The 26,023-nt window shown below is 42.1% G+C and overlaps 1 protein-coding gene across 1 annotated transcript in view; it reads left to right on the plus strand.

Moving 5' to 3' along the window:
- Positions 1–26,023, plus strand: part of ric1 (RIC1 homolog, RAB6A GEF complex partner 1) — a 72,152-nt gene that overhangs the window by 42,314 nt on the left and 3,815 nt on the right. The window contains exons 5-26 of the mRNA XM_061927411.1: positions 1,395–1,540; positions 1,623–1,759; positions 5,598–5,689; positions 5,987–6,075; positions 10,057–10,201; positions 10,367–10,415; positions 10,488–10,661; positions 10,732–10,944; positions 11,007–11,045; positions 11,130–11,240; positions 12,952–13,041; positions 13,110–13,270; positions 13,348–13,486; positions 13,557–13,673; positions 17,185–17,592; positions 17,796–18,107; positions 18,175–18,333; positions 21,141–21,277; positions 22,001–22,281; positions 22,357–22,563; positions 25,414–25,591; positions 25,665–25,853. Coding sequence (XP_061783395.1) covers positions 1,395–1,540; positions 1,623–1,759; positions 5,598–5,689; positions 5,987–6,075; positions 10,057–10,201; positions 10,367–10,415; positions 10,488–10,661; positions 10,732–10,944; positions 11,007–11,045; positions 11,130–11,240; positions 12,952–13,041; positions 13,110–13,270; positions 13,348–13,486; positions 13,557–13,673; positions 17,185–17,592; positions 17,796–18,107; positions 18,175–18,333; positions 21,141–21,277; positions 22,001–22,281; positions 22,357–22,563; positions 25,414–25,591; positions 25,665–25,853 — 3,573 coding nt within the window. The remainder of the gene's footprint in view (positions 1–1,394; positions 1,541–1,622; positions 1,760–5,597; positions 5,690–5,986; positions 6,076–10,056; positions 10,202–10,366; positions 10,416–10,487; positions 10,662–10,731; positions 10,945–11,006; positions 11,046–11,129; positions 11,241–12,951; positions 13,042–13,109; positions 13,271–13,347; positions 13,487–13,556; positions 13,674–17,184; positions 17,593–17,795; positions 18,108–18,174; positions 18,334–21,140; positions 21,278–22,000; positions 22,282–22,356; positions 22,564–25,413; positions 25,592–25,664; positions 25,854–26,023) is intronic.

The following is a 26,023-nucleotide window of genomic DNA, read 5'->3' on the forward strand; positions in this document are numbered from 1 at the left end:
AACAACCTGGTGGAGTTTAATTTTTTAACTTTTTCTGTTGGTGGTGTGCCTCTGTATTTTTTTTATGAACATTTTTTGCCTTGGCTCAAAAAAGGTTGAAAAACACTGATCTTAACAGACTCAATTTACTTAGGAATTTGTGAAACGAACAATACAAAAAGTATTCCGTTGTAAGGAAATAATACTAACACAGACACTCTTAAACGTATTAGCTAATGCTAACGATGCTAGCTTCATTACATTATTATAGCGCGTACAAATATACACACGAAAACGCATGGGACGGTTTAGTATGTAAGAATTGTTTTAGTTATAAAACTTACAAACATTGTTGGAGTGATGAATCCTTACGAGTAGAAACACTATAGATGATTAGAAGAGAGAACGGTACTTCTACTTCCGGTCCAAAGCTTTAAACAGCAGGAAAAACTCACAGCCATTTATCAAGCTACACTTGCAGTGAGCGAACTCGTCTAAAAAAAAATGGCGCCATATCATTAACAATAACACAGCATTTAAGTGTCTTTGCATGTGATAGTTGAAAGCTCTTTGCTTTATTGCCCGCCGTAGGCAAGAAAATTCCATCTGTTTTATAAGCCACAGGGTTCAAAGCTTAGGAAAAAAGTAGCTGCTTATAGTCCAGAATTTATGGTAAGTAAATAAGAAAGGGATAATATAGCAACTGTTGGAGTGTCAGCATTGTCTCAGTCAGTCCACGACATGTAAGGGGAAGGCGTGTTATCAGAGGGATTAGGTCAATATTTTTATTTTCTCAAAATCTTTTATTTTATTAATGTTTACAAACTCAAGTAAAATGGTCTAGACAGTGGCACACAGGAGGACTTTGAGGGCAAAAAACTAAAGATTTAAATGAATAGTAGTTTTACTGATTAAAACAAGAGCATCTGTTTCGTCAGATGAGACAAAATCAGCTTTTGGCTATTTCCTCAACGTTCTCTGTCTTGTTAATTTATAATCGGAGCAGCCCACATTCCAGAACACGTGCCCTTGACTGCACAGTAAGTGTAAACTGCAATGCTCGCCGTTGCATCGCACACTCTTTATTTGCTGACTGTTGTCTCCTTTTGTTACACTGCGTGTCTCCTGTCAGCCATTGTGTTGGTCTCCAGCGTCACTTCATCCGCCGTCTTCATTTGACAGCCGTTACTCAGCCCAGTTATCGCTCAACAGAGACAGCTTGCTTGCGCGGGCGTTGAGTGGGCGCATTTGATATTTTCACAGTTTTGCCAGGAGAATTTCCCTCCTCTGCACTGTTCTCTTGGTCGTGTTATCTTTAGCTGTGATTACAGTTCAAAGACAATGCACTCTGTGGCCTTTTGTATGGCACAGGCACACTTTTACACTCTCTAATAAACTGCATTTCTTCTTGCTAGTCTACAGTCCCTCCATGAGGAGCTGCTGGTGTGCACGGCAGACGGCTACCTCCACGTGTTGCACTGGGACGGGCTCGGCGGCAACGGACGCAAGGCCATCTGCCTCACCACCATCCCCTTCTCTCTAGACCTCCAGTCTGCTCGAGGTGAAACACGCTGCACAGATTTTTACTCAACAAATATGTCCTCTCTTTGTTCTGTATAAAGTATTATTTTATACATGTGAAGGTGGCCCGTCCCTGGACCTGGAAGGTGTTCACATCCGCTGCATGGAGTACTGCGAGACCCTGGACGGCTTTGCTGTGGTACTGAGTGATGGACGCCTGGGCTTCATCACGCCCCTAAGCAGCAGCATCACTGCGGATGTAAGAATGCGTGTGTTGATATAACCGAGCATACACGATGAGGCTTAATGAGACAACATGCTGTCTTATGCTGAAATGGTTTCTCTCACAAGGACATGGTGACAGGAAATAATTAGTTTGAGATAGGTCATGTAATGTATTTGGTGCAGCCATATTCCTTAGTATGTACTGTATGTAGAGATGTCCAATAATGGCTTTTTTGCCGATATCCGATATTCCAATATTGTCCAACTCTTAATTACCGATTCCGATATCAACCGATACCGATATATACAATCGTGGAATTAACACATTATTAAGGCTACAGCTAACGATTATTTTTCTATCGATTAATCTATAGATAATTTTTTTCGATTAATCGCTTAATCTGTAGATTATTTTTTTGATTAATCTATATATTATTTTTCCTTTTACCGATTATTTTTTTAATTTAAAATGAAGATGAAAAAATAAATGTAGGCCAGTTTTTTCAAAAGGCATGGCTTTTATTTACAAAAAAAAAAGTATGGCCACTCAGTCAACATTGACAACAACATGACAAAATATTCTGTAACAATGTAAACATTAAAAACTTTTAACATTTAACAAAATTAAAAGTAGCTTATTTGCTTTTTAATGTGCAAATATAAAAGTAAACATCCAGTGCAAATCTTAATATTCTGCAATAGTATTAGCATTTCAAAAGTAAAAGTATTGCTTATTTTGCTTTAAAATGTGCAAAAATAAAGATAAACATCCAATACAAAAAAGTGCAAAATGGAAATATATATATAAGTTGGTGTATTACCTGATTCTGATGACTTGCATTGATTGTAATCAGACAGTAGTGCTGATAACGTGCAAAACGGAAGTATATATATAAGTTGGTGTATTACCTGATTCTGATGACTTGCATTGATTGTAATCAGACAGTAGTGCTGATAACATCCACGTTTTCAAATGGAGGAGAAAAAAAGTTCCTCCTTCCTGTCTAATACCACATGAAAGTGGTTGGTTTTTGGCATCTTATTTGTCCAGCTTCCATATTCGTTTTTATACATTTTACAAGAAATACATTGGCGGCAAACTCCGTAGCTTGCTAGCTTGTTTGCGTTGGCTTTCGGAGACTCTTATTTTGAAAGCGCAGGCGCGATGGAGCGGCACTTTTATTGTGAGGACAGGAACTGTGCAGTCAGTCTTTAGGCTTTTGACTGGATGTACGGTTGAAATAAAAAAGTTTTTTTTTTCCTTCACACTTTTGATTGATTGATTGGAACTCTTATTAGTAGATTGCACAGTACAGTACATATTCCGTACAATTGACCACTAAATGGTAACACCCGAATAAGTTTTTCAACTTGTTTAAGTCAGGTCATGTGACCCCTGGCTCTGTTTGATTGGTCCAACGTCACCAGTGACTGCATCTGATTGGTGGAACGGAGTGAACCTCACCAGTGACTGTATTTGTTGAAACGCAGGCACTATGAAGGTTTGTCTGACAGACCAAAACAAACAAAGCGTGCATTAACAGATCGATAAAAATTAGTAGCAAGTAGCGAGCTGAATGTAGATAAAAGTAGCGGAGTAAAAGTAGCGGAGTAAAAGTAGCGTTTCTTCTCTATAAATATACTCAAGTCAAAGTAAAAGTATGTTGCATTAAAACTACTCTTAGAAGTACAATTTATCCCAAAAGTTACTCAAGTAGATGTAACGGAGTAAATGTAGCGCGTTACTACCCACCTCTGATTATTAGGCCGTTTATTGAAATACTCCCACACTTTTGACGACTTTTGGCGTGCTTTTTTCCCCTCGCTCGCATCGTCTGCTTTGCGCTCCGCCATGACGGTAGTGTGACGTAAATATGCGACGCGTCGACGCACAAAAACGGCATCGACGTATTTACAAAACCGATGACGTCGACTATGTCGACGCGTCATTTCAGCCCTACACATTATTATGCCTAATTTTGTTGTGATACCCCGCTGGATGCATTAAACAATGTAACAAGGTTTTCCAAAATAAATCAACTCAAATTATGGAAAAAAATGCCAACATGGCACTGCCATATTTATTATTTAAGTCACAAAGTGCATTATTTTTTTTAACATGCCTCAAAACAGCAGCTTGGAATTTGGGACATGCTCTCCCTGAGAGAGGTTGAGGTGGGCGGGGTTGAGGGGGGTGTATATTGTAGCGTCCCGGAAGAGTTAGTGCTGCAAGGGGTTCTGGGTATTTGTTCTGTAGTGTTTATGTTGTGTTACGGTGCGGATGTTCTCCCAAAATGTGTTTGTCATTCTTGTTTGGGGTGGGTTCACAGTGTGGCGCATATTTGTAACAGTGTTAAAGTTGTTTGTATGGCCACCCTCAGTGTGACCTGTATGGTTGTTGATCAAGTATGCCTTGCATTCACTTGTGTGTGTGTGAAAAGCCGTAGGTATTATGTGATTGGGCCGGCACGCAAAGGCAGTGCCTTTAAAGCACGCTCCCAATGTTGTTGTCTGGGTGGAAATCGGGAGAAATTCGGGAGAATGGTTACCCCGGGAGATTATAAAAAGTCATAAATTTTACTTTTTGAAACCGATACCGATCATTTCCGATATTACATTTTAAAGCATTTATCGGCCGATAATGTCGGCAGTCCGATATTATCGGACATCTCTAACTGTATGCATGCCAAGCTGCTGAAAGAAATCCTCTTTAGGATTTTGACATGTAAAAAGCCATGGTTCAAGTAAGAAAAGACTCTCTACAATAGATTGTACCAAAAAAATACATACTGGTCAATTTGCCATACGTAAATCATTTTAATTCCAGTGTTAATGTCGACCTTTTTGAAGGCTTCATAAACTTTGCAGACCATTTTCACATTCTGAACTGTTTCAGTTGTCAAGTTTTATTCCGAACATTCATTTCAGTAAAAATAAGTTAAGTCAATGGCTGCTGTATTGTCAGATCTGCCACATGTGGGCAGAAGTTTTTCAATTGCGAGACCCACGGTGCAGTAACATGTAAAATGTACACATTAACTGAAGCGACATCAAGGCAATTAATGTGTAAATATGTAACTTTAAAAAAATGATATCCATGTATCATTTGACTTGCATGTCTGAGCTATTTTCACCGAATACTAAAAAGTCAAATCAAGCGAGGGCCATTTAGAATTTTTTTTCTATTTGTTAAACATTTCCCAAAACAGACATTTCTATTTCAAACCAAACATTGTCAGCTTTGTGTTATAAGTATCAAAGCGTATTATTATTAATTACTATCAAAATGTCAGCCTTTTTCCTATTACGTTACATCTTTTTGCTCTTTTTCTTACATTTTTACTGTTGGTTTTTGTTTGATTTTATTTGAACAATATGCTGTGTGCAAACAACTTGTCGTATTTGGCCTCCTGGTCACACTTTGGACACCCCCCGATGTAGCGTATACAGCGCGAGGCTTGTTAAAGGATCATTCTTAACTATCTCAAGAGGGTGTAAAAGAAATTAACACTTTATATCTTTTTTCTTAACCTAAAAACAGCAAGACTTAGAACAATTCTGCAAATGTACAGTATCTATTTCGGGACATTTCTGTTATGCTAGCCCACTAGGCTAAGATCTAACAGAGGACTCCGCTGCTATCCGACATTATTGTTGGAACTATTGCCTGCTCTTGTTAGCAAACGGTGTTCTCGCCACTCGGGAGAAGATTTCACTCTCTAATCGTTGCAAATTTGTTTTTAAACACTAACTTCCTGTTTCTCAGTCGTCTCATCGGTCACCTCTCAATAACCTCTCTCAGGCAGTGTGAGTTTTTTTCATTTGTACATCAAATGAATCCAATCCCTAAATCCCAACTCCTGTGTGTCCAGCAACTGCAGGGCGTCTGGGCCGCAGATGTGAGCGATGGCACATGCCTGGCCGTCAACAACAAGTACAGACTGATGGCATTTGGGTGCGCAAGGTAGGTGGCCACAATGCAGTGCTGGAATCTGCATGCGTGTTTGCTTGTGTGCCACAGAGGGTAATTGCTGAGTGTGCCGGGTGTGTATGTGTCGGCCTGTGTTTGCCCAGGCTCCCTAGTGTGTGCATGTCAGAAACGTCTCCCTACATTGGACGTCTGCCAAGTCGACAGGCGTCTTTCTCTCTTTCCTATACTGTACCTTGCTTTGAGTAGACGTAGCCATTGTTTTCTGCATACATACTACAACAAGTCATCTACGTATTGCAAGATGTGCACTAATCAGAACGCCCTTTACAGCGGCTCAGTGCTGGTCTACATGATTGACACGGCAACCGGATCTATGCAGCTCTCCCACAAGCTGGAGCTCACCCCAAAACACTACCCAGGTATTCAGTGGTCTCATTCTTTCTCTCAAACACTTGGGAGTCAGCAGTCCAATAATGACACAGCTCCCCCTTGTGGAGCTCAGCACAAGCATCACTTTGGGCTCATTGAACATGAGTTAAAGGCCTACTGAAACCCACTACTACCGACGACGCAGTCTGATAGTTTATATATCAATGATGCAATCTTAACATTGCAACACATGCCAATACGGCCGGGTTAACTTATAAAGTGCAATTTTAAATTTCCTGCGAAACTTCCGGTTGAAAACGTCTAGGTATGATGACGTCTGCGCGTGACGTCGATGGTTGAAACGGAAGTATTGGGACGCCATTGTATCCAATACAAAAAGCTCAGTTTTCATCGCAAAATTCCACAGTATTCTGGACATCTGTGTTGGTGAATCTTTTGCAATTTGTTTAATGAACAATGGAGACTGCAAAGAAGAAAGCTGTAGATGCGATCGGTGTATTAGCGTCTGGCTACAGCAGGGGTCGGCAACCTTTACCAGTCAAAGAGCCATTTTCACCAGTTTCACAAATTATAGAAAACAATGGGAGCCGCAAAAAATGTTTGAAATTTTAAATGAAATAACACTGCATACGAAGTTTTTTTTTTGCTTTGTGCTATGTATAAACCAGGGGTCTCAGACACGCTGCCCACACTTTTTTATGGAATTTCTAAGCTGGTGCGGCACGCGGGTTTTAAATGAAAAGCGTTTGCCAGCGTCATGCGTGCCGTGATGGTACAGCATATAGCGCCCACTACAACCAGCGTGCCTGATCAGCCACATGTTGAATGGGGCTTCCGCTTGCTCACGTAGGTGACAGCAAGGCATACTTGCTCAACAACCACACAGGTTACACTGACGGTGGCGGTATAAAAAAAACTTTAACACTCTTACTAATAATGCGCCACACTGTGAACCCACACCAAACAAGAATGACAAACACATTTCGGGAGAACATCTGCACCGTAACACAACATAAACACAACAGGACAAATACCCAGAATCCCATGCAGCCCTAACTCTTCCGGGATACATTATACACCCCCGCTTCCAAACCCCGCCCATCTCAACCGACGAACGGGGGGGTTTATGTGTGAGGGAGCAGGGTTGGGGTGGGGGCGGGGTTTGGTGGTAGCAGGGGTGTATAATGTAGCCCGGAAGAGTCAGGGCTGCATGGGATTCTGGGTGTTTGTTCTGTTGTGTTTATGTTGTGTTAAGGTGCAAATGTTCTCCCGAAATGTGTTTCTCATTCTTGTTTGATTTTGGTTCAAAGTGTGGCGCATTATTAGTAAGAGTGTTAAAGTTGTTTTATATGACCACCGTCAGTGTAACCTGTGTGGCTGTTGACCAAGTATGCCTTGCTGTCAGGTACGTGTGCAAGCAGAAGATGTATATTTTATAACAAGTGTTGGGCTGGCACTCTATTAATACAGATTGTAGAGGGCGCCAAATATTGTACCATCATGGCACGCCCTTATTATAGCCGTAAGGGTGAAAGTCGGTGAATATTAATCCCGGGAGTTTTCTGCGAGAGGCACTGAAATCCGGAAGTCTCACGGGAAAATTGGGGGGTTCAGCAAGTAAGCTGCTGAGCCGCATCAGAGTGATCAAAGAGCCGCATGCGGCTCCGGAGCCGCGGGTTGCCGACCCCTGGGCTACAGCAACACAACCAGGAGGACTTTGACTTGGATAGCAGACGCGCTATCCGACGCTAGCCGCCGACCGCATCGATGATCGGGTAAAGTCCTTTGTCGCTCCGTCGATCGCTGGAACGCAGGTGAGCTACGGTGTTGATGAGCAGATGAGGGCTGGTGTAGGTGGAGAGCTAATGTTTTTATCATAGCTCTGTCGAGGTCCGTAGCTAAGTTAGATTCAATGGCGTCGTTAGCAACAGCATTGTTAAGCTTCGCCAGGCTGGAAAGCATTAACCGTGTAGTTACAGGTCCATGGTTTAATAGTATTGTTGATTTTCTGTCTATCCTTCCAGTCAGGGGTTTATTTCTTTTGTTTCTATCTGCAGTTAAGCCCGATGCTATCACGTTAGCTCCGTAGCTAAAGTGCTTCACCGATGTATTGTCGTGGAGATAAAAGTCACTGTGAATGTCCATTTCGCGTTCTCGACTCTCATTTTCAAGAGGATGTAGTATCCGAGGTGGTTTAAAATACAAATCCGTGATCCACAATAGAAAAAGTAGAGAGTGTGGAATCCAATGAGGCCTTGTACCTAAGTTACGGTCAGAGCGAAAAAAGATGCGTCCTGCACTGCACTCTAATACTTCACTCTCACGTTCGTCAGCAACGAATCTTTCATCCTGGCTCAAATTAATGGGGTAATCGTCGCTTTCTCGGTCCCAATCGCTCTCGCTGCTGGTGTAAACAATGGGGAAATGTGAGGAGACTTTCAACTTGTGACGTCACGCTACTTCCGGTACAGGCAAGGCTTTTTTTAATCAGCGACCAAAAGTTGCGAACTTTATCGTCGTCGTTCTATACTAAATCCTTTATAAATAAGGCAATATCGCGAAATGATCAAGTATGACACATAGAATGGATCTGCTATCCCCGTTTAAATAAAAAAAAATTCATTTCAGTAGGCCTTTAAGGCTATCGGACAATACAAGTACTTTAAAGGCCCCACATTGAAGTATTTTATAACACTTTTGAATATGTTTCAAAGTTCCCACAATAGAGTATTGGAAGCGTGTTTAGCCTGGATGATGGAATTTAGACAGTTTAAAAGTGCTATAAGACACATTCAGTTAGAAAAATTTAAATATTCACTTAGGGGATCGAGGGATAAATTATTTTTCATCTGGGACCCTGTGTCAACATGCTTGAATAGACTTAAAACTATTCCCAGTTATTACTACTGAGCAGTCAGTATTATTGAATTATGTTGAGATCAGACACACAGCTCCATTATATTTATTTACTTTATTATAAATCATATGATTGTCATTTAATACTTACACTTAATACTAAGGAGCACTTTTTTCATTGTTATCTTTTTACTTGCCTATTTATTGCTGTTATTCTTCTGGTTTGGTGCCCTCTTTGGTTTGTGGGTGGGTGAGACAGGCCTTTCACCTGTGTGCTTTGTTTACATTGTTCTAAATAGAAAAACAATTAGCTTCTATGTACATGCAGGGTTTCCCACAGATTTCTCTCCTTTTATGGAGGGCCACTGCCCTCTTTGCACATTGCACATTTATATATCTTGGAAAAATATATCACTCTTGAGTCAACACTGTAGTTAATACTATGATCAATGTTAATTAAAAACTAAATGTGGGATATAAATAATAATGGATTGTTTGTATATAGTACATAATTGGTGCAGAGGATGTGTACGAGGATATTTCACATGCCTTTACTGTTTATATAATTGAACTGTGTTTATGTTGTGTATAATGTGTATTTATAATATGTTGTACAAAGGACATTTCATAATTTTCGGAAGTTCATCTTGTACTTGACATTGTTTATAGGGTTCGGCGCAATAAGTGTTCAACTTCAGCCTAAACCCTTTTGGTCTGCAACATTTTCATTTTCAATCTATGAATGTACAACTGTTTGTTTATTTTGTTGACCATTGACCGAAGAATAATAACAAATAAATAAATACATTTAAATACCTCCACATCGCAGACATGCTGCCTCCGCTTTAAACAATCGTTTGGGCAGTGCTGTTTCGCTGATCAGTCTTTCGGCAGACAGCCAAAAGGGCTTACATTTGTTTTCACATAAAACCTCTAATTATTAAGGTGTGGTTTGTTTTATTTTGCAGTGGCGGTGCGCCACAATTAATTATATACTGTGTGTTTTAAAGATCCGTATTTACTGCGTGTATGTATGATTGCATGCATACATTTTAGCACAATCAATGCTCAATTGAAAAAAAAAGAAAGTATATTTTGCCTAATGGCGGACCTTTTTAAAAGGAAGTCTTCAATGTAATTGTATGTTCCCATAGACATCTACAACAAGACGGGTCCGGTCAAGCTCATATGCTGGTCCCCCGACTATAGCGTTGCCATGGTTACGTGGGAGTGTGGCGGCCTGTCGCTGTGGAGCGTCTTTGGAGCTCAACTCATCTGCACGCTCGGAGAGGACTTTGCGTGGGTGGACGCACATCAACACGAACACAGCTGTTTCCATGTGTACTATTTTGTAATACACATTACTACCCCCTTAAGGACAGGAGTGGAACATTGTTGACACCTTTCTTTTTTCTTTTGGCAAACATACACATGGAGTCTTAACATTTGTGTTTTCTTGAGCAGGTATCGCTCCGATGGCACCAAGAAGGATCCCCTTAAAATCAGCTCTATGGTTTGTACTCTTGGCCATTTTTATAATGTGTATTTAGAAAGTTTTGTGTACTGAAAGATGCCTCTGGTGCAGAGCTGGGGTGCGGAGGGCTACCATCTGTGGGTGCTGCACACCAAACGCGTAAAGATTAAGCAGGAGGAGGCGCAGCAAGAAGAGGAGACCGTGTCACCTCCACCATCTTCCCTGCAGGCGGGCATCCTACAGTTCCACTTCATCAAGAGCGCCCTCACGGTCAACCCATGCACGGTAAGTGACCAAACACAACGCGTGGTGCATTCAATGTCCAGTCAAGACATACAAGTTTCTTTCTGCACAGAGTAACCAGGAGCAAGTGCTTCTGCATGGCGAGGACCGCCTTTACCTGACCTGCGGCGACCCGGCGCAGGCGCACAACAGCTCTGAGACGCAACAGCACTCACGCTTGCACCTGCACGACGGAAGCCCACCGCACCACCACCACCACCCGGACTCCTCGCTCTCTCAGGGACTCAGCACTTTACTGGGACACAAGCACTGGCATGTGGTCCAGGTAAGCTATTTAGTGATGCTCCTTCTTTTCAGTCAGCATTAATTGTATGCTCTTTCCTACAGATTCATAGCACATACCTCGAGAGTAACTGGCCTATACGGGTAAGGCACAGTGCTTTAAGTTGTGGCTAGTACACTTTAATTGCCTTTATTTACTGCATGTCATGATGTTCTTTTTGTGTGCAGTTTGCAGCCATCAACACAGCTGGGCAGTGCATGGCTGTAGCAGGGCGACGTGGCTTTGCACACTACTCTTTGTTCACAAGGAAGTGGAAACTCTTTGGAAACATCACTCAGGTATGCAAATTTAGAATATACCGTGTCTTCCCAAAGGGGATTTCAGCAACTATTTTCTATACAGTATATCTTCTCAGAGGATAACACTATAGAAATGGTAGTAGTCACTCACACAGCTGTTACTGTCTAAATAGTTGGCAACACAAGATAATTGTCTTGCCTACGGTCAAGCATGATTCATTGAGGAGAAACATTAATTCCAGCATGCACTGTGACAGAAGGAAGGAAAGAAGGTAATAAATTAAGAAGTAAGGAAAGTAATATATTGAGAAGGAAGGAAAGAAGGTAATACATTTGGAAGCAAATAAGGGAAGAACATTAGCAGGGAAAGAAGGAAATTAGGAAGTTAAGAAGGAAGTTATGAAAGAAGGAAGGAAAGAAGAAAGTTAGGGAACATATTAACAGAAGGAAATTAGGAAATAAGGAAGAAAGAAAGGAAATAATGAAGGTAGGAAGCTAGGAGAAAAGAAATAGGGAAGGAAGCTAGTAGAGAAAAAATAAATAAGGAAAAAAAGAAGAAAGTTTATACGTTAGGAAGTAAGGTGGGAATAAATTAAGAAGGAAAAACTTTAGAAAAGAAATTAAGAAGAACTTTAGGAAGGAATAAAGGAGGGAAATTAGAAAGGAAAGAAGGAAGAACATTAGGAAGGAAATTAAGGAAGAAACTAAAATGAAGAAGAAAAGAAGGACATTAGAAGGGAAGTTACAAATAAAGTTAGGAAAAGCAAAGGACGGACAGAAATTAGGAAAGGAAGGAAGAAAGGAAACTAGGAAAAAAGGAATTAAGGACGGAAGCTAAGAAAGGAAACAAGAAAGAAAGGAAGGAAGGTAAGTAGTACATTAGGAAGAAAAGAGGAAAGGAAGGAAATAAGGAATATCGGTAATAAATTGGGAAGGAAGAACATTTGAAAGGAAAGAAGTAAGGAAATTAGGGAATTAAGGGAATTAGGAAGGAAAGAAGGACATTAGGAAGGAAGTTACAAATAAAGTTAGGAAAACATGAAAGACGGACGAACAGAAATTAAGAAGGAAGGAAGAAATGAAGGAGGGAAGCTAGGAAAGAAAAAAGGAAGGAAATTAGGGAAGAAAGGAAGGTAATACATTGGAAGAAATAAGGGTGTAAAGAAAAGAAGGAAGGTAGGTAATCAATTAGGAAGGAAAAACATTAGGAAGGAAATAAGGACGTTCTGAAGGAATTTAGGAATGAATGAAGAAAAGAAAGAAGTTAGAAAAGGAATTTAGGAAAAAGAAGGGCAGAAGGACGCACGGAAATTAGAAAAGGAAAGGACGACGGAACTTAAGAAGGAAAGAAAGTATCTAGTCTTTAATCGAGTATGGTGATGGTAGCATCATAATCTGCAGCTGCATGAGTGCTGTTGCTAATGGGGAGCTGTAGTTCATTGAGGGTACACGTGAATTCCAACATGCGCTTTGGCAGAAGGAAGGCTCCAGAAGTCTGAACATTGTGATGTCATCATGGAGGACTCCGATTACCGTACAACTTGTGCAGCTCTGGTGAATTTCATGTCCAAGAGGCTTAATAATGGCAGTGTGTTGACTCAATGCTATACAAGCTGTGCACTCACTGCTCTCAAGTGCATCACAAATTTACTTTCTATTGTTTTAAAATATACTGTATTAAAAATGCCTGCTGAAACTTCCACTTTGGTATGCTCAGTAATAGAATCCAAAGTCTGCGTTTGGTTTGTAGGAGCAGAACATGACGGTGACAGGTGGTCTGGCGTGGTGGAACGACTTTGTGGTGGTGGCCTGTTACAATTTCATAGACCAGCAAGAGGAGGTGAGACCTTATTTTATTATATTTATACGGCCTCTTGGTGTTCACAAAGTGTTTTCTCTCCCGCGTAGCTGAGGCTATATCAGCGCTCGTCCAACCTGGACAACGCCTTCGCCTCGGTCACCAAGCTGCAATCCGACACGCTGCTGCTCAACGTTTTCCGAGACATGGTCATCTTGTTCAGAGCCGACTGCTCCATCTGCCTCTATAGCATAGAGAGGAGGAGCGACGGGTACGAAATGGGTCGCGGTACTCTTTGTGTTCCCGTGACGTACATCATGTGAACTTGTATTTTTTTTCCTGGTCTAGTCCAAAACCGACCGTCAGTGTGGAGCTGCTGCAGGAAGTCTCCATGTCGCGCTACATCCCTCATCCTGCTTTGGTGGTCTCTGTCACGCTCACATCAGTGCGCACGGAGACCGGCATCACGCTGAAAGCCCCGCAGCAGGTAACTTATTAAGACACACACATTCAGAAAAATAGTCCTATCTTCATGATTTTGTGTTGGCTTACCTCAGGCCTGCATGGCAGAGAGCATCATGTTGAATCTAGCTGGTCAGTTAATAATGCTACAGAGGGATCGTTCAGGACCGCAGGTACGGGAGAAAGAGACCCCTGCCAACAGCAAGAAGCTGGTAAGACAATTGCCCAGTGGTGTACATTGTGCTCGCCTACAACTAATGCACTTTCTCAAGGGTTACACGGTCAGCCGGTACGTGTTCATGCACTAAATGAATGTAATTTGTCAAATAGTTCGGGTCTAAATAAGCATCCAACAGTCCATGGAAACACCTAAGCCCAGGGATTTCAAACTGGTTTTCATTGAGGGCCACATGGCAGTTATGGCTGCCATCAGAGGGCCGCTTGTAAAGTTAAAGTTAAAGTACCAATGATTGTCACACACACACCAAGTGTGGCGAAATTATTCTCTGCATTTGACCCATCTGGGAGGTGAGGGGAGCAGTGAGCAGCGGCCGCGCCCGGGAATAATTTTTGGTGATTTAACCCCCAATTCCAACCCTTGATGCTGAGTGCCAAGCAGGGGGTAATGGGTCCCATTTTTATAGTCTTTTGTATGTCTCGGCCGGGGTTTGAACTCACGTCATACCGATTTCAGGGCAGACACTCTAACCACTAGACCACTGAGCAGGTGTCTAGAGATAACTAGAGATGTCCGATAATGGCTTTTTTGCCGATATCCGATATTGTCCAACTCTTAATTACCGATTCCGATATCAACCGATACTGATATATACAGTCGTGGAATTAACACATTATTATGGCTAATTTTGTTGTGATGCCCCGCTGGATGCATTAAACAATGTAACAAGGTTTTCCAAAATAAATCAACTCAAGTTATGGAAAAAAATGCCAACATGGCACTGCCATATTTATTATTGAAGTCACAAAGTGCTTTTTTTTTTAACATGCCTCAAAACAGCAGCTTGGAATTTGGGACATGCAATTTGGGGGGGAGGCGTAGGGGTTAGCGGGGGGTGTATATTGTAGCGTCCCGGAAGAGTTAGTGCTGCAATGGTTTCTGGGTATTTGTTCTGTTGTGTTTATGTTGTGTTACGGTGAGGATAAATGTGTTTGTCATTCTTGTTTGGTGTGGGTTCACAGTGTGGCGCATATTTGTAACAGTGTTAAAGTTGTTTATACAGCCATCCTCAGTGTGACCTCTATGGCTGTTGACCAAATATGCATTGCATTCACTTGTGTGTGTGTGAAAAGCCGTAGATATTATGTGATTGGGCTGGCACGCAAAGGCAGTGCCTTTAAGGTTTATTGGCGCTCTGTACTTTTCCCTACGTCCGTGTACCACTCTGTACAGCAGCGTTTTAAAAAGTCATACATTTTACTTTTTGAAACCGATACCGATAATTTCCGATATTACATTTTAAAGCATTTATCGGCCAATAATATCGGCAGTCCGATATTATCGGACATCTCTACTTGTAACAGTGACTAATGTAGGAATTTGGCTCTGGATTTCATGATTAATTATATAAATTGTTTTAAGTAGACTGTCGCTTTTACAGTAAAAACTTAACATTTACAAAATTTTACTGTAAAATATAGTGTTTTTTTTGTTTTTTTTACAACATGTTACGGTAAATAGAAAAACAATACCACTGGTTTTTGGAGGCGGTTTTACGGTGAAAGCTGGCAGCTTAATTGCCAGAATTTTTGTCTTAAATTTACATTGGTTTTTACAACATTATATTGTGAATGGAAAAACAGTACAAGTTCTTTTTTTATTCTGGCAACTTAGCTGACAGTTTTTCTGTTTGGACTCCCGAAGGAAATACGAAAAAGATGAAAGAGAACAAAGCAGGTATATTACAAGGCAAGTAATAAAGCGTACACAAACCTCTACACGCTGCATTGGTGCACTCCGAACGGACTAACAATAACTCTGTATTTCACACAACTGGCAATATAGTCCATAACAATAGCAACCTTCATCTGGCATCAAACTCTTTTTTTTCGTATTTAAAACTCCTTCCATCAATTCAGGGAGCTTTATGAATTAACTCGGAGACATTGGAAAGTTTTGTTTCCATTATTCTCCATCCAAAAATTCCTTCGAAAACCTCTGCCGCCGGTCTTTCTTTGCTTCTGCCCTGCATCTGCTCCCATACATTCTTGGTAGAGATGTCCGATAATATCGGACTGCCGATATTATCGGCCGATAAATGCTTTGAAATGTGATATCGGAAATTATCGGTATCTATTTCAAAAAGTAAAATTTATGACTTTTTATAACGCCGCTGTGTACACGGACGTAGGGAGAAGTACAGAGCGCCAATAAACCTTAAAGGCACTGCCTTTGCGTGCCGGCCCAATCACATAGTATCTACGGCTTTTCACACACACAAGTGAATGCAAAGCATACTTGGCCAACAGCTATACAGGTCACACTGAGGGTGGCTGTATAAACAACTTTAACACTGTTACAAATATGCGCCACACTGTGAACCCACACCAAACAAGAATGACAAACACATTTCGGGAGAACATTTGCACCGTAACACAACATAAACACAACAGAACAAATACCCAGAACCCCTTGCAACACTAACTCTTCCGGGACGCTACAATATACACCCCCCGCTACACCCAACCCCCCCCCGCTCCCCCAAACCTGCCCACCTCAACCTCCTCATGCTCTCTCAGGGAGAGCATGTCCCAAATTCCAAGCTGCTGTTTTGAGGCATGTTAAAAAAAATAATGCGTGGCAAAGTTGGTAGAGTGGCCGTGCCAGCAATCGAAGGGTTGCTGATTACTGGGGTTCAATTCCCACCTTCTACCATCCTAGTCACGTCCGTTGTGTCCTTGGGCAAGACACTTCACCCTTGCTCCTGATGGCTGCTGGTTAGCGCCTTGCATGGCAGCTCCCGCCATCAGTGTGTGAATGTGTGTATGAATGGGTAAATGTGGAAATAGTGTCAAAGCGCTTTGAGTACCTTGAAGGTAGAAAAGCGCTATACAAGTACAACCCATTTATCATTTATCATTTATAATGCACTTTGTGACTTCAATAATAAATATGGCAGTGCCATGTTGGCATTTTTTTCCATAACTTGAGTTGATTTATTTTGGAAAACCTTGTTACATTGTTTAATGCATCCAGCGGGGTATCACAACAAAATTAGGCATAATAATGTGTTAATTCCACGACTGTATATATCGGTATCGGTTGATATCGAAATCGGTAATTAAGAGTTGGACAATATCGGATATCGGCAAAAAAGCCATTATCCGACATCTCTAATTCTTGGTAGTAGCATTATGTCCGTAGCACAATCTAAAATCAACTGTCTGCTATTTAACATCAGCAGAGCCATTAGAGGTGTAATATTTTTAACATGTGTGAATATTACACCGGACATCAGTTACTGCAGCGCTAGGCTGTTTACTTGTGTGGAGCCGCAGATGCCTGGTGTTATGTTATAGGTCAACCGGAAATGCAATACATTTATCTATACTAAAAGGGATGAAGGGCCCCCCAGTGTACGGGAGGCACGCGGCATAGAGAGAGTGCATGCACACAAGAAAACACAAAAAAACTAACTATACGAGAAATCAGACTAATTTAGTGCATGGAAACTAGTGAGGGATTCTTCTGTCTGTCCATCCTAGCTACCCTTCTGCCCCCCGGTGGTCCTCGCCCAGTGCGTGGAGAACGTCTGGACCACCTGCCGCTCGGACAGGAAAAAGCGCCACCTCCTGGAGGCCCTGTGGCTCTCCTGCGGCGAGGCGGGCATGAAGGTGTGGATGCCGCTCTTCCCCCGTGACCACCGCAAGCCCCACTCCTTCCTCTCCAGGCGCATCATGTTGCCCTTTTACATCAACATCTACCCGCTGGCCGTGCTGTTCGAGGACGCCCTGGTGCTTGGCGCCACCAACGAGACGGTGCTGTACGACGGGATGCAAGGTTCCTCAGAGCCACTGGAGGTGCTGTTTCCTTTCTGCACCGTGGAGAGGACTTCGCAGATTTACCTGCATCACATCCTGAGACAACTGCTGGTTCGCAATCTGGGGGAGCAGGTATGTGGGCGCATATTTAAAAAAATATTCTGATGTTTATTTACCATGAATCCTTTGTTTACTTAAACCAAAAAGCAGGCAATGATTAGAGAGAAATTAAAAAGATTTTTTAAACTGAAAAAGTAAGAAAACAAATTTTTTTTTAATTAAGTGAATGACACTATTTGGCATGTAACCCTCCTGACTGTTTCCGGTCCCTGCAGGCTTTGATGCTGGCCCAATCATGCGCCTCCCTCCCTTACTTCCCTCACGTCATGGAGCTCATGGTCCACGTGGTCCTGGAGGAGGAGGCCACCTCTCGGGAGCCCATCCCCGACCCACTGCTGCCCACCGTGGCCAAGTTCATCACCGAGTTCCCGCTTTTCCTCCAGACCATCGTGCACTGCGCCCGCAAGACGGAGTACGCCCTGTGGAACTACCTGTTTGCTGCCGTGGGGAACCCCAAGGATCTGTTCGAGGAGTGCCTAATGGCTCAAGATCTGGACACGGCGGCCTCCTACTTGATCATCCTGCAGGTATAGTGCTTGTGAACGGTAGAACGGTTCATATCCTCAACTGAGTCGCATTTCTCCGTCTTCAAAGAACATGGAGGTTCCGGCCGTGAGCAGACAGCACGCCACGCTGCTCTTCAACACGGCGCTCGAGCAGAGCAAGTGGGACCTCTGTCGTCACATGATCCGCTTCCTGAAAGCCATCGGCTCGGGGGAAACGGAGACTCCGCCCCCAACCCCCACCACACAGGTACGCCGCAGTGCACATTCTGGAAATGGAGAACAATAGAGGGCGTGTAGTTTGGAACTGGCCCGATAATCAATAGGTGAATTAATCGAATCATAAATGAAAACAAACTTCATAATTTTACCGGCATTGATTCGTTTTCATGGCCGTGGGTCTGTTTTTTTCGTCTTTTGCTTCCAAACAGTGTGCAAGAGGTTTCACTGTACATTGCACCTGTGCGAGTTCGTTCAATAGCAGAATGCAATGAAAGGAGTGAACCCTCCTGTCAGTCATCCACAATGTTTATCTCTGTGACGTACACACACACACACACACACACACACACACACAGGAATCCGCAACAGAGCCTCGCTAGTCTCGCGTGAGAAGCACCTCAAGTGAACAAAAATTAGGAGGAAAACAGTTGATTGCAAAGCCATATTTATTGTTCCATTGTGGAAATATGTCAGCTTCAAAACAAAAGAGCAAGATGAACCTATTGACACGGTTGAACTAATCAGTATGCTGAATCTGTTGGAAAGTGATGGCAAACAAAACACATGACCCAGTTTTTCTAACTTGGTGGAAAAAAACTGGACTGCGAGACGTTTTAATATTTATTGAAGTAAAATCTTTGCTAACAGTGATTGACAGTTCAGTTTATTTGTACTTATTTAGGATAGTTAAAAGCTCTTTCCAATTCCCGGTACAATGGTGAAAATTACTAATGAAATATAAAAGTTTATTGCGTTCGAAAGGGTTGCTTAATTTGATCCGGAAATAATGCTGACAATATCGTTTATTGGCAGAAACGTGTAGGACAATATATCATCCAGCAAAATGTATTATCGGCCCAGGCCTAGTGTAGCGTTTGTGTTCTTTCTTCACTGTTTGATTAAAGTGATGCTGCTATATTGTTGTCATGGAAACATAGGCAGGCCAGTTCATCAAAGTAATTCATTATTAAAGGGGAAGTGCACTTTTTTTTGGAACTTTGCCTATAATTCACAATCCTTATAAGAGACAAGAACACATATCTTTATTTTTAATGTATTCTAACTCGTAAATAAAAGTCAGCTTACAATGGAGCAAATGGGAGCCATGAAGTCATGACCTCATTGTGTCTATTCCGACCATAAAACCCACTAAAAAACATCTAAAAAGCGCCGACAATCCTTTATTTACATTTTGTGATCTGAATATTATCCAAGTATGTGATATTGTTATTATAAGCGCTAATGTTAAGTACCATTTTTTAGCAGAGCATTGATCAAGAGAGGTTACTACCTCATCTGCTGTATTGACTTCCCACCTTAATTGTAAAAGGACGTAGGCACATACCGAGAAGTTGGTCAACTTTGACAGCCAACTGAGACACAGAAATGACAAAAAGACCCAAAAGGACGCTTGGTTCCACCCCCTTTTTTTCTTTGCAAGGATTATGAGTCATTTTTTATCTTAATGGGAATATATCAACATCCTGCGATGAGGTAGCGACTTGTCCAGGGTGTACCCTGCCTTCCGCCTGAAAGGGACAAGCGGTAGAAAATTGATGGATGGATCTGTCGGCATCCCTGTGAGACCAGACATTGTACAGGAAGTGATGTTTTTATTATGTTTATTTGCTCTCATGAAGTCTGCACTGAGTAGTCGTACTTGTTGTTGTTTAAGGAAAAAGCGAACGATGTGATGCGTCTGTGAAATAACTGCGCCGTATGCTTAAAATGAGCAAAATACGTAAATTAAATGTTAATATGATTGTGTCTGTTACTAAATTACATATATACTTAGTGTGTATATAAAAGTTTGATGGAAGTGTTTGGATGTTTTTTTAGGCACTTTATAGGCACAGTAGAACAACTCCCATATTCTCCGTTAAGTTAAAGTACACACGCACTAAGTGTGGTGAAATTTGTCCTCTGCATTTGACCCATCCCCTTGTTCACACCCTGGGAGGTGAGGGGAGCAGTGGGCAGCAGCTGTGCCCGCGCCCGGGAATATTTTTTGGTGATTTAACCCCCAATTCCAATTCTTGATGCTGAGTGCCAAGCAGGGAGGTAATGGGTCCCATTTTTTTAGTCTTTAGTATGACTCGGCCGGGGTTTGAATTCACAACCTACCGATCTCAGGGCAGACACTCTAAGGAGTTTTGCTAATATTTAGTTACTAGTTGGAATGCATAAAAACATGTGTGCTTGTCTTACATAAGGATTGAGAATGATAGGCTTAATCCCAAAAAAGTGCAGTTGCCCTTCAAGAATTCTGGCAGTCGTGTCTTGATTGTTGATGCTTTGAGGGAAAAAATGGGGTACACTACTTGTCTGCAACCGGTAGAGGCACTTTTGGTTCAGCCTAGTTTGCTGTCAGAAGATGAAAAGTTTTGCTTTTTACATTAGCGATTTTTAATTACCGTATTTTCCGCACTATAAGGCGCACCTAAAAACCTCAAATTTTCTCAAAAGCTGACAATGCGCCTTATAATCCGGTGCACCTTATTTATGGACCAATATTGAGCCACAACAGGTCTCGCAACTAGGGGTTGCATAACGTAACACCAGCCTCTACTGTAGCGTCTATTCTATGCGCCTTATAATACGGTGCGCCTTATATATGAACAAAGTTTTAAAATAGGCCATTCATTGAAGGTGCGCCTTATAATCCGGTGCGCCTTATAGTGCAGAAAATACGGTACATTTTTAATTGAGTTCACTCAAAAAGTGTCATGGTTAATAAGAATGTATTTTGATACCTTTTGACAAAGGAAACTTCAGGTAATTGTGTGCCATACCAACTTCAACCTCATTTGTTCTGCCCGTTTGCCTGTTGTGCAGGAGCCCAGCTCTACCGGCGGCTTCGAGTTCTTCCGGAATCGCAGCATCAGTTTGTCTCAGTCTGCAGATTCCGTCACGGTGGGCAAGTTCAGCCTGCAGAAGACCTTCAGCATGCCAACTGGGCCTTCAAGTAAAGGGTACGAACCCACACACATGCTTTAAAGGTGGCATACTCAACTATTTTTCACCAATTCTAAATAATACAATGTAACTAGTTTAGTAATTAGCGCTTAACATTGCTGTCATATTTTAATATCATGCTAACAAAATGATCCAACTTACAGCTCTCATGTGACTCGATAGTAGGCAGAGCTTTATTTTAAGATATGTAGTGAAGCCTCTTTTTTAAGAAAAAAAGGAATCAAATCAACTTTATTTATAAAGCACATTTAAAATTTACCACAGGGGTAGCCAAAGTGCTGTACAATAGGCAGGTTAAAAGATAACACAAGAGAAATGAGCAAACACAACACAACACAAACAGAGCACGATAAAAAATAAATAAAACATAAAACAGGTGCACAGCAGGTGCATTATGGGACACCATAGCAGGATGGAGATCACAGAGTGTTAAAGGCCATGGAATAAAAGTGTGTTTTTAAGAGCGATTTAAAAACAGGAAGAGAGGAGGCCTGTCTAACACTCAAAGGTAAGTCGTTCCAGAGCTTGGGAGCAGCAGCGGCGAAAGCTCTGTCACCTCAAAGCTTCAGCCTTGTGTCAGGGACCGTCAACAATTAGGCTTCAAAAATAAACAGACTCAAGGGACACCTATTCTTGTTAGAACATCATTAAAAAGTCACTCAAGCTTCACTTAACTTGGTGTTAGGAAACATCTTCTAAGTGTTCCTTCTTCCTACCAGGCGTGACGGCGAATGTGCGGAGAACATGTACATTGACATGATGCTATGGCGCCACGCACGCCGCCTCCTGGAGCAGGTCCGCCTCCGAGACCTGGGCTGCTTCTCCGCACAACTGGGATTTGAGCTCATCGGTTGGTTGTGCCGCGAGAGGAACCGCGTGGCCCGCGTCGACGATTATGTCCTGGCCCTGAAGAGACTCCACAAGGACTTCCTCTGGCCTTTCCCGGTCATTTCCGCGGGGAACGTCAGCTCGCCGCTGAAGAACGGACGCTGCCGTCCAGGTAAGGGACCGTAGGGTTTACGTTCTGATGTTGTTCCAAACTGCATTTGTTGACAATATGTCTTGCTGTTGTCAGTGCTGAGCACACGGCTCCTCAAATCCCAGTCGGCTGACAGCCTGCTGCACATGGACACAGCTCCCCCGCCGCCGGGCCCCAGCAGCCACACCTGGATGGACGGCCTCAGCCAGAGGAGCAAAGACATGGACGCCGGCTCGTCCGCTAACTCCAACCGGCACTCCCCGCAGACGCACGACGCCTTCCTGTCGCTTCTCACCAACAAAGGTTTGTAGAACTGAACTACAGTGTCGCTCAATGCAGCTCAGACCTCCACCAATGCAAAAGGAATAACAACAGGGGGAGAGGTGTACCATATTTTCCGAACTACAGAGCGAACCGGAATATAAGCAGCACACACTAAATTTTAGAAGAAAAAAATATTTTCCATACAGCCGCCCCGGACTATTAGGCGCAGATATATACATTGTAAAATTAATTACACACAAATAATTTGTAATTTAAGTTCCTTAATTGTTTCCAAACGGTGCCTATAACATGGCAGTAAAGCGGCTGATCAAACAAAACAGAAGTCATTGTCATTAGTGGACCCCGACTTAAACAAGTTGAAAAACTTATTCGGGTGTTACCATTTAGTGGTCAATTGTACGGAATATGTTCTTCACTGTGCAACCTACTAATAAAAGTCTCAATCAATCAATTACCGACCCACTAGCTTTGAAAGCTAGCTCTCCAGTCAGCTAAACAGACTCAATAACTCCACGGTGACGTTTTGGTGAATTTACTGAGGAACTTGTGAAACTGAAACAATACAAGAAATAATGCCATTGTAAGTTAATAGACACTTGTAAATGTGTTAGCATATTAGCTAATGCTAACGACGCTAGCTTCAGTACAGTACAATAGCACGTACAAACATGCATGAAAACACTCCGACAGACATCACACATGGGATGGTTTGTCTATCAATCCATTTTCTACCGCTTGTCCATCTCGGAGTGGTGGGGGGGTGCTGTTGCTTAGTAAGTAATAATTGTTTTTTTATATTGTGAAACTTACAAACATTGTTTGGTGTGATGAATGAAGGATCATTTTGAGCAGAAGCGGTATGGACGGTTGTACTTTCGGTTCAAGGCAAAACAGGAAGTACATTTTCAATTCGCAGCGCCTGCAGTGAGCAAACTCGTCCAAAAGATGGCGCCGTAGCACAAACAATAAAACAGAATTCCATTCCTATGCTTGGGTGGGTTCAATCAATCAATCAATCAATCAAAGTTTATTTATATAGCCCTAAATCACAAGTCACTCAAAGGGCTGCACAAGCCACAACGACATCCTCGGTACAGAGCCCACATAAGGGCATGACTATGAGAAACCTTGGAGACCGAATGCAAGTAATAAAAACAACTTAACACACAAAACATTGTGGCAATTAGCGAAAACAAAATCCATTAATCAGCTGCACCGTTTTATCAGCCGCAGGGTACAAAGTGTAGGAAAAATTAGCGGCTTATAGTCTGCAATCTCCAGAAAGGTAAGGACAGAGGAGCTGGATTTCTACCTTCACTATAAGTCTTGTTTTGTATATTTTGAAAAAACAGCATCTGCTCCAGTAGACATTTGATTTTGGTCTATTTATTGTGTCAGGGTTATAGGAGGGCTCTGCGGTTTTTAAGGACCTTCTGCAAAAAAAGGTAGTCAAAGATCATCTCTAGGACAGTACTCAAGTCTTTTTAAGAATCTTCTGTAAAAATGTGAGTCTCTAACAAGTTTTATGAACTGAACTTGCGGGTTAAATGATGAAAAAGAGAGGCCTTAAAATGGAACCTTGAGGAACACCACTAGTATAACTAAAGAAGTTCCAAATGATTACTAACTGTATCTGAAGTAAACAAGCTACAAGAACACCTTAGTTACATAAATAACATTATGAAAACAAAGCCTACCTGCCAAAAAGGAGAGGACTTGAAAGAGTGCCTTGAGGAACGCCTCAATTATGTAAATCACAAATTTGGACCCCAGTGTTCTTTGTTTGCTAGCAAGGTTAAAATGTCAATGCAAGGATCTGCCAATGTGTTTACAGTGGTCCAAGTTCCTCTTTACAACAGGAGCACTCTAGGGTTTTTGGAATTTTCTGCAAAAATGTTTGTCTCCCAAGTTTTGAACTGAACTTAGGGACCGGTATGGTGTCATTCTTGGGCAGGATTTGGCCCCTGCGCCACCAGTTGATTAGCCCTGGTGTGTATTATTATTGTAGAACCTATAAAGTGGCACAATTAGGAGTATTTGTTCCAAAAGTTACTTAATGTTCTAAATATTTTTGTTGTATTTTTTTCATTCTTTTTTCTCCAGCAATTTGGAGTTGAACCAGAAAAAAATTGCCCCTAAGCATAAAAATTCCCAGAGAAGCTGTCAAGTTCAAACACTGATGACATATATTAAACAAGACAAGAAGCAAAGAATTAAACAGAGACAGAATTAAATTTGGCTTAATTGAGGAGAGACGCCTGGACACTGTACCCTTGCACAGTGTCTCAACACGCTCTGGCGAAAGATTGTACGCCACCTCTTTTATTTGGACTTTCCCTGATTACATGGCAACAGCTGTTTCTAAGGGACGTGGGTCGTAAACAGCCATCGCCTTTGCTTACAGAACAGTTCAAAGAAAAGGTCGTAAACAATTCACAGAAAAGGTCGCCTTGAGGGGAGTCAGGCCCTGCTTCTTCTCCGCTTTGTAGTTCTTGGGTCACGACAATATCTTTCTGTTGATTACAATACATGAAAGAAACAGAACACCTACATGTTGCTTCCCATCCTACACAGTGGAGTTTTACAAGCCTTCTGCTTGGTAGAATTAAAGACAGCTTTTGTCTGCTCGCTGGGAACTCATTGAAACACAAAGTTTTGTGATAACTTAGATACAATTATTCTGACAGAAGCTTTAATTTTGACCATGCATTATTTTCCGATGTTTTCGAATGGTGATGTGTTTGCCTTTTTGTTTTATTTTGTTTGGCTTTAAAGTGCCTTACTTCTGTTTACACTTGTATGACAGTTAATCAATCAGCTAGTACCTAACCCATCACTCTTTTTTTAACAAACTTGTTCTCCCCCTAGTTGAGGAGTACAGCATCGGCTCAGCCACAGACCTGACCGAGAGCAGCTCGGTGGTGGACGGCGACTGGACGATGGTGGACGAGAACTCTTCCACGCTGAGTCTGAGCCAGGCCGAGCTGGAGCACATCTCCATGGAGCTGGCCAACAAAGGGCCGCACAAGTCTCAGGTGCAGCTCAGGTAAGGAGCGGCGCGAGATGGATGCCAGCGCACAACCGGGAAGCTGAAGTGTTAAACCCCGTGCTGCCTTCAGGTACCTCCTGCACGTCTTCATGGAGGCCGGCTGCCTGGAGTGGTGCGTTGTCATCGGTTTGATCCTGCGAGAAGCAAACGTCATCAAGCAGGTCATTGGTTTCCTTGACAGTCCTGAAGTTCCTGCGGAAACAACACAGAGCATACGAAGTGGCCTGTTGTCTATTGACACGTGGGCCTCCACTGACTGGTGAGTGCACTCAATGACTTCATTGATTGGTTTTGTTGCTTTAGAATAGAATAGTACTTTATTGATCCCTGGGGGAAATTCAGCACCACAGTTCGCTCACAATAGACAATAATAATAATAAATAATATAATATATTATATATATAATATATGAATAATATAAATATATTA

The sequence above is a fragment of the Nerophis lumbriciformis genome, linkage group LG32 (assembly GCF_033978685.3).
Source record: "Nerophis lumbriciformis linkage group LG32, RoL_Nlum_v2.1, whole genome shotgun sequence".
NCBI lineage: Eukaryota > Metazoa > Chordata > Actinopteri > Syngnathiformes > Syngnathidae > Nerophis > Nerophis lumbriciformis.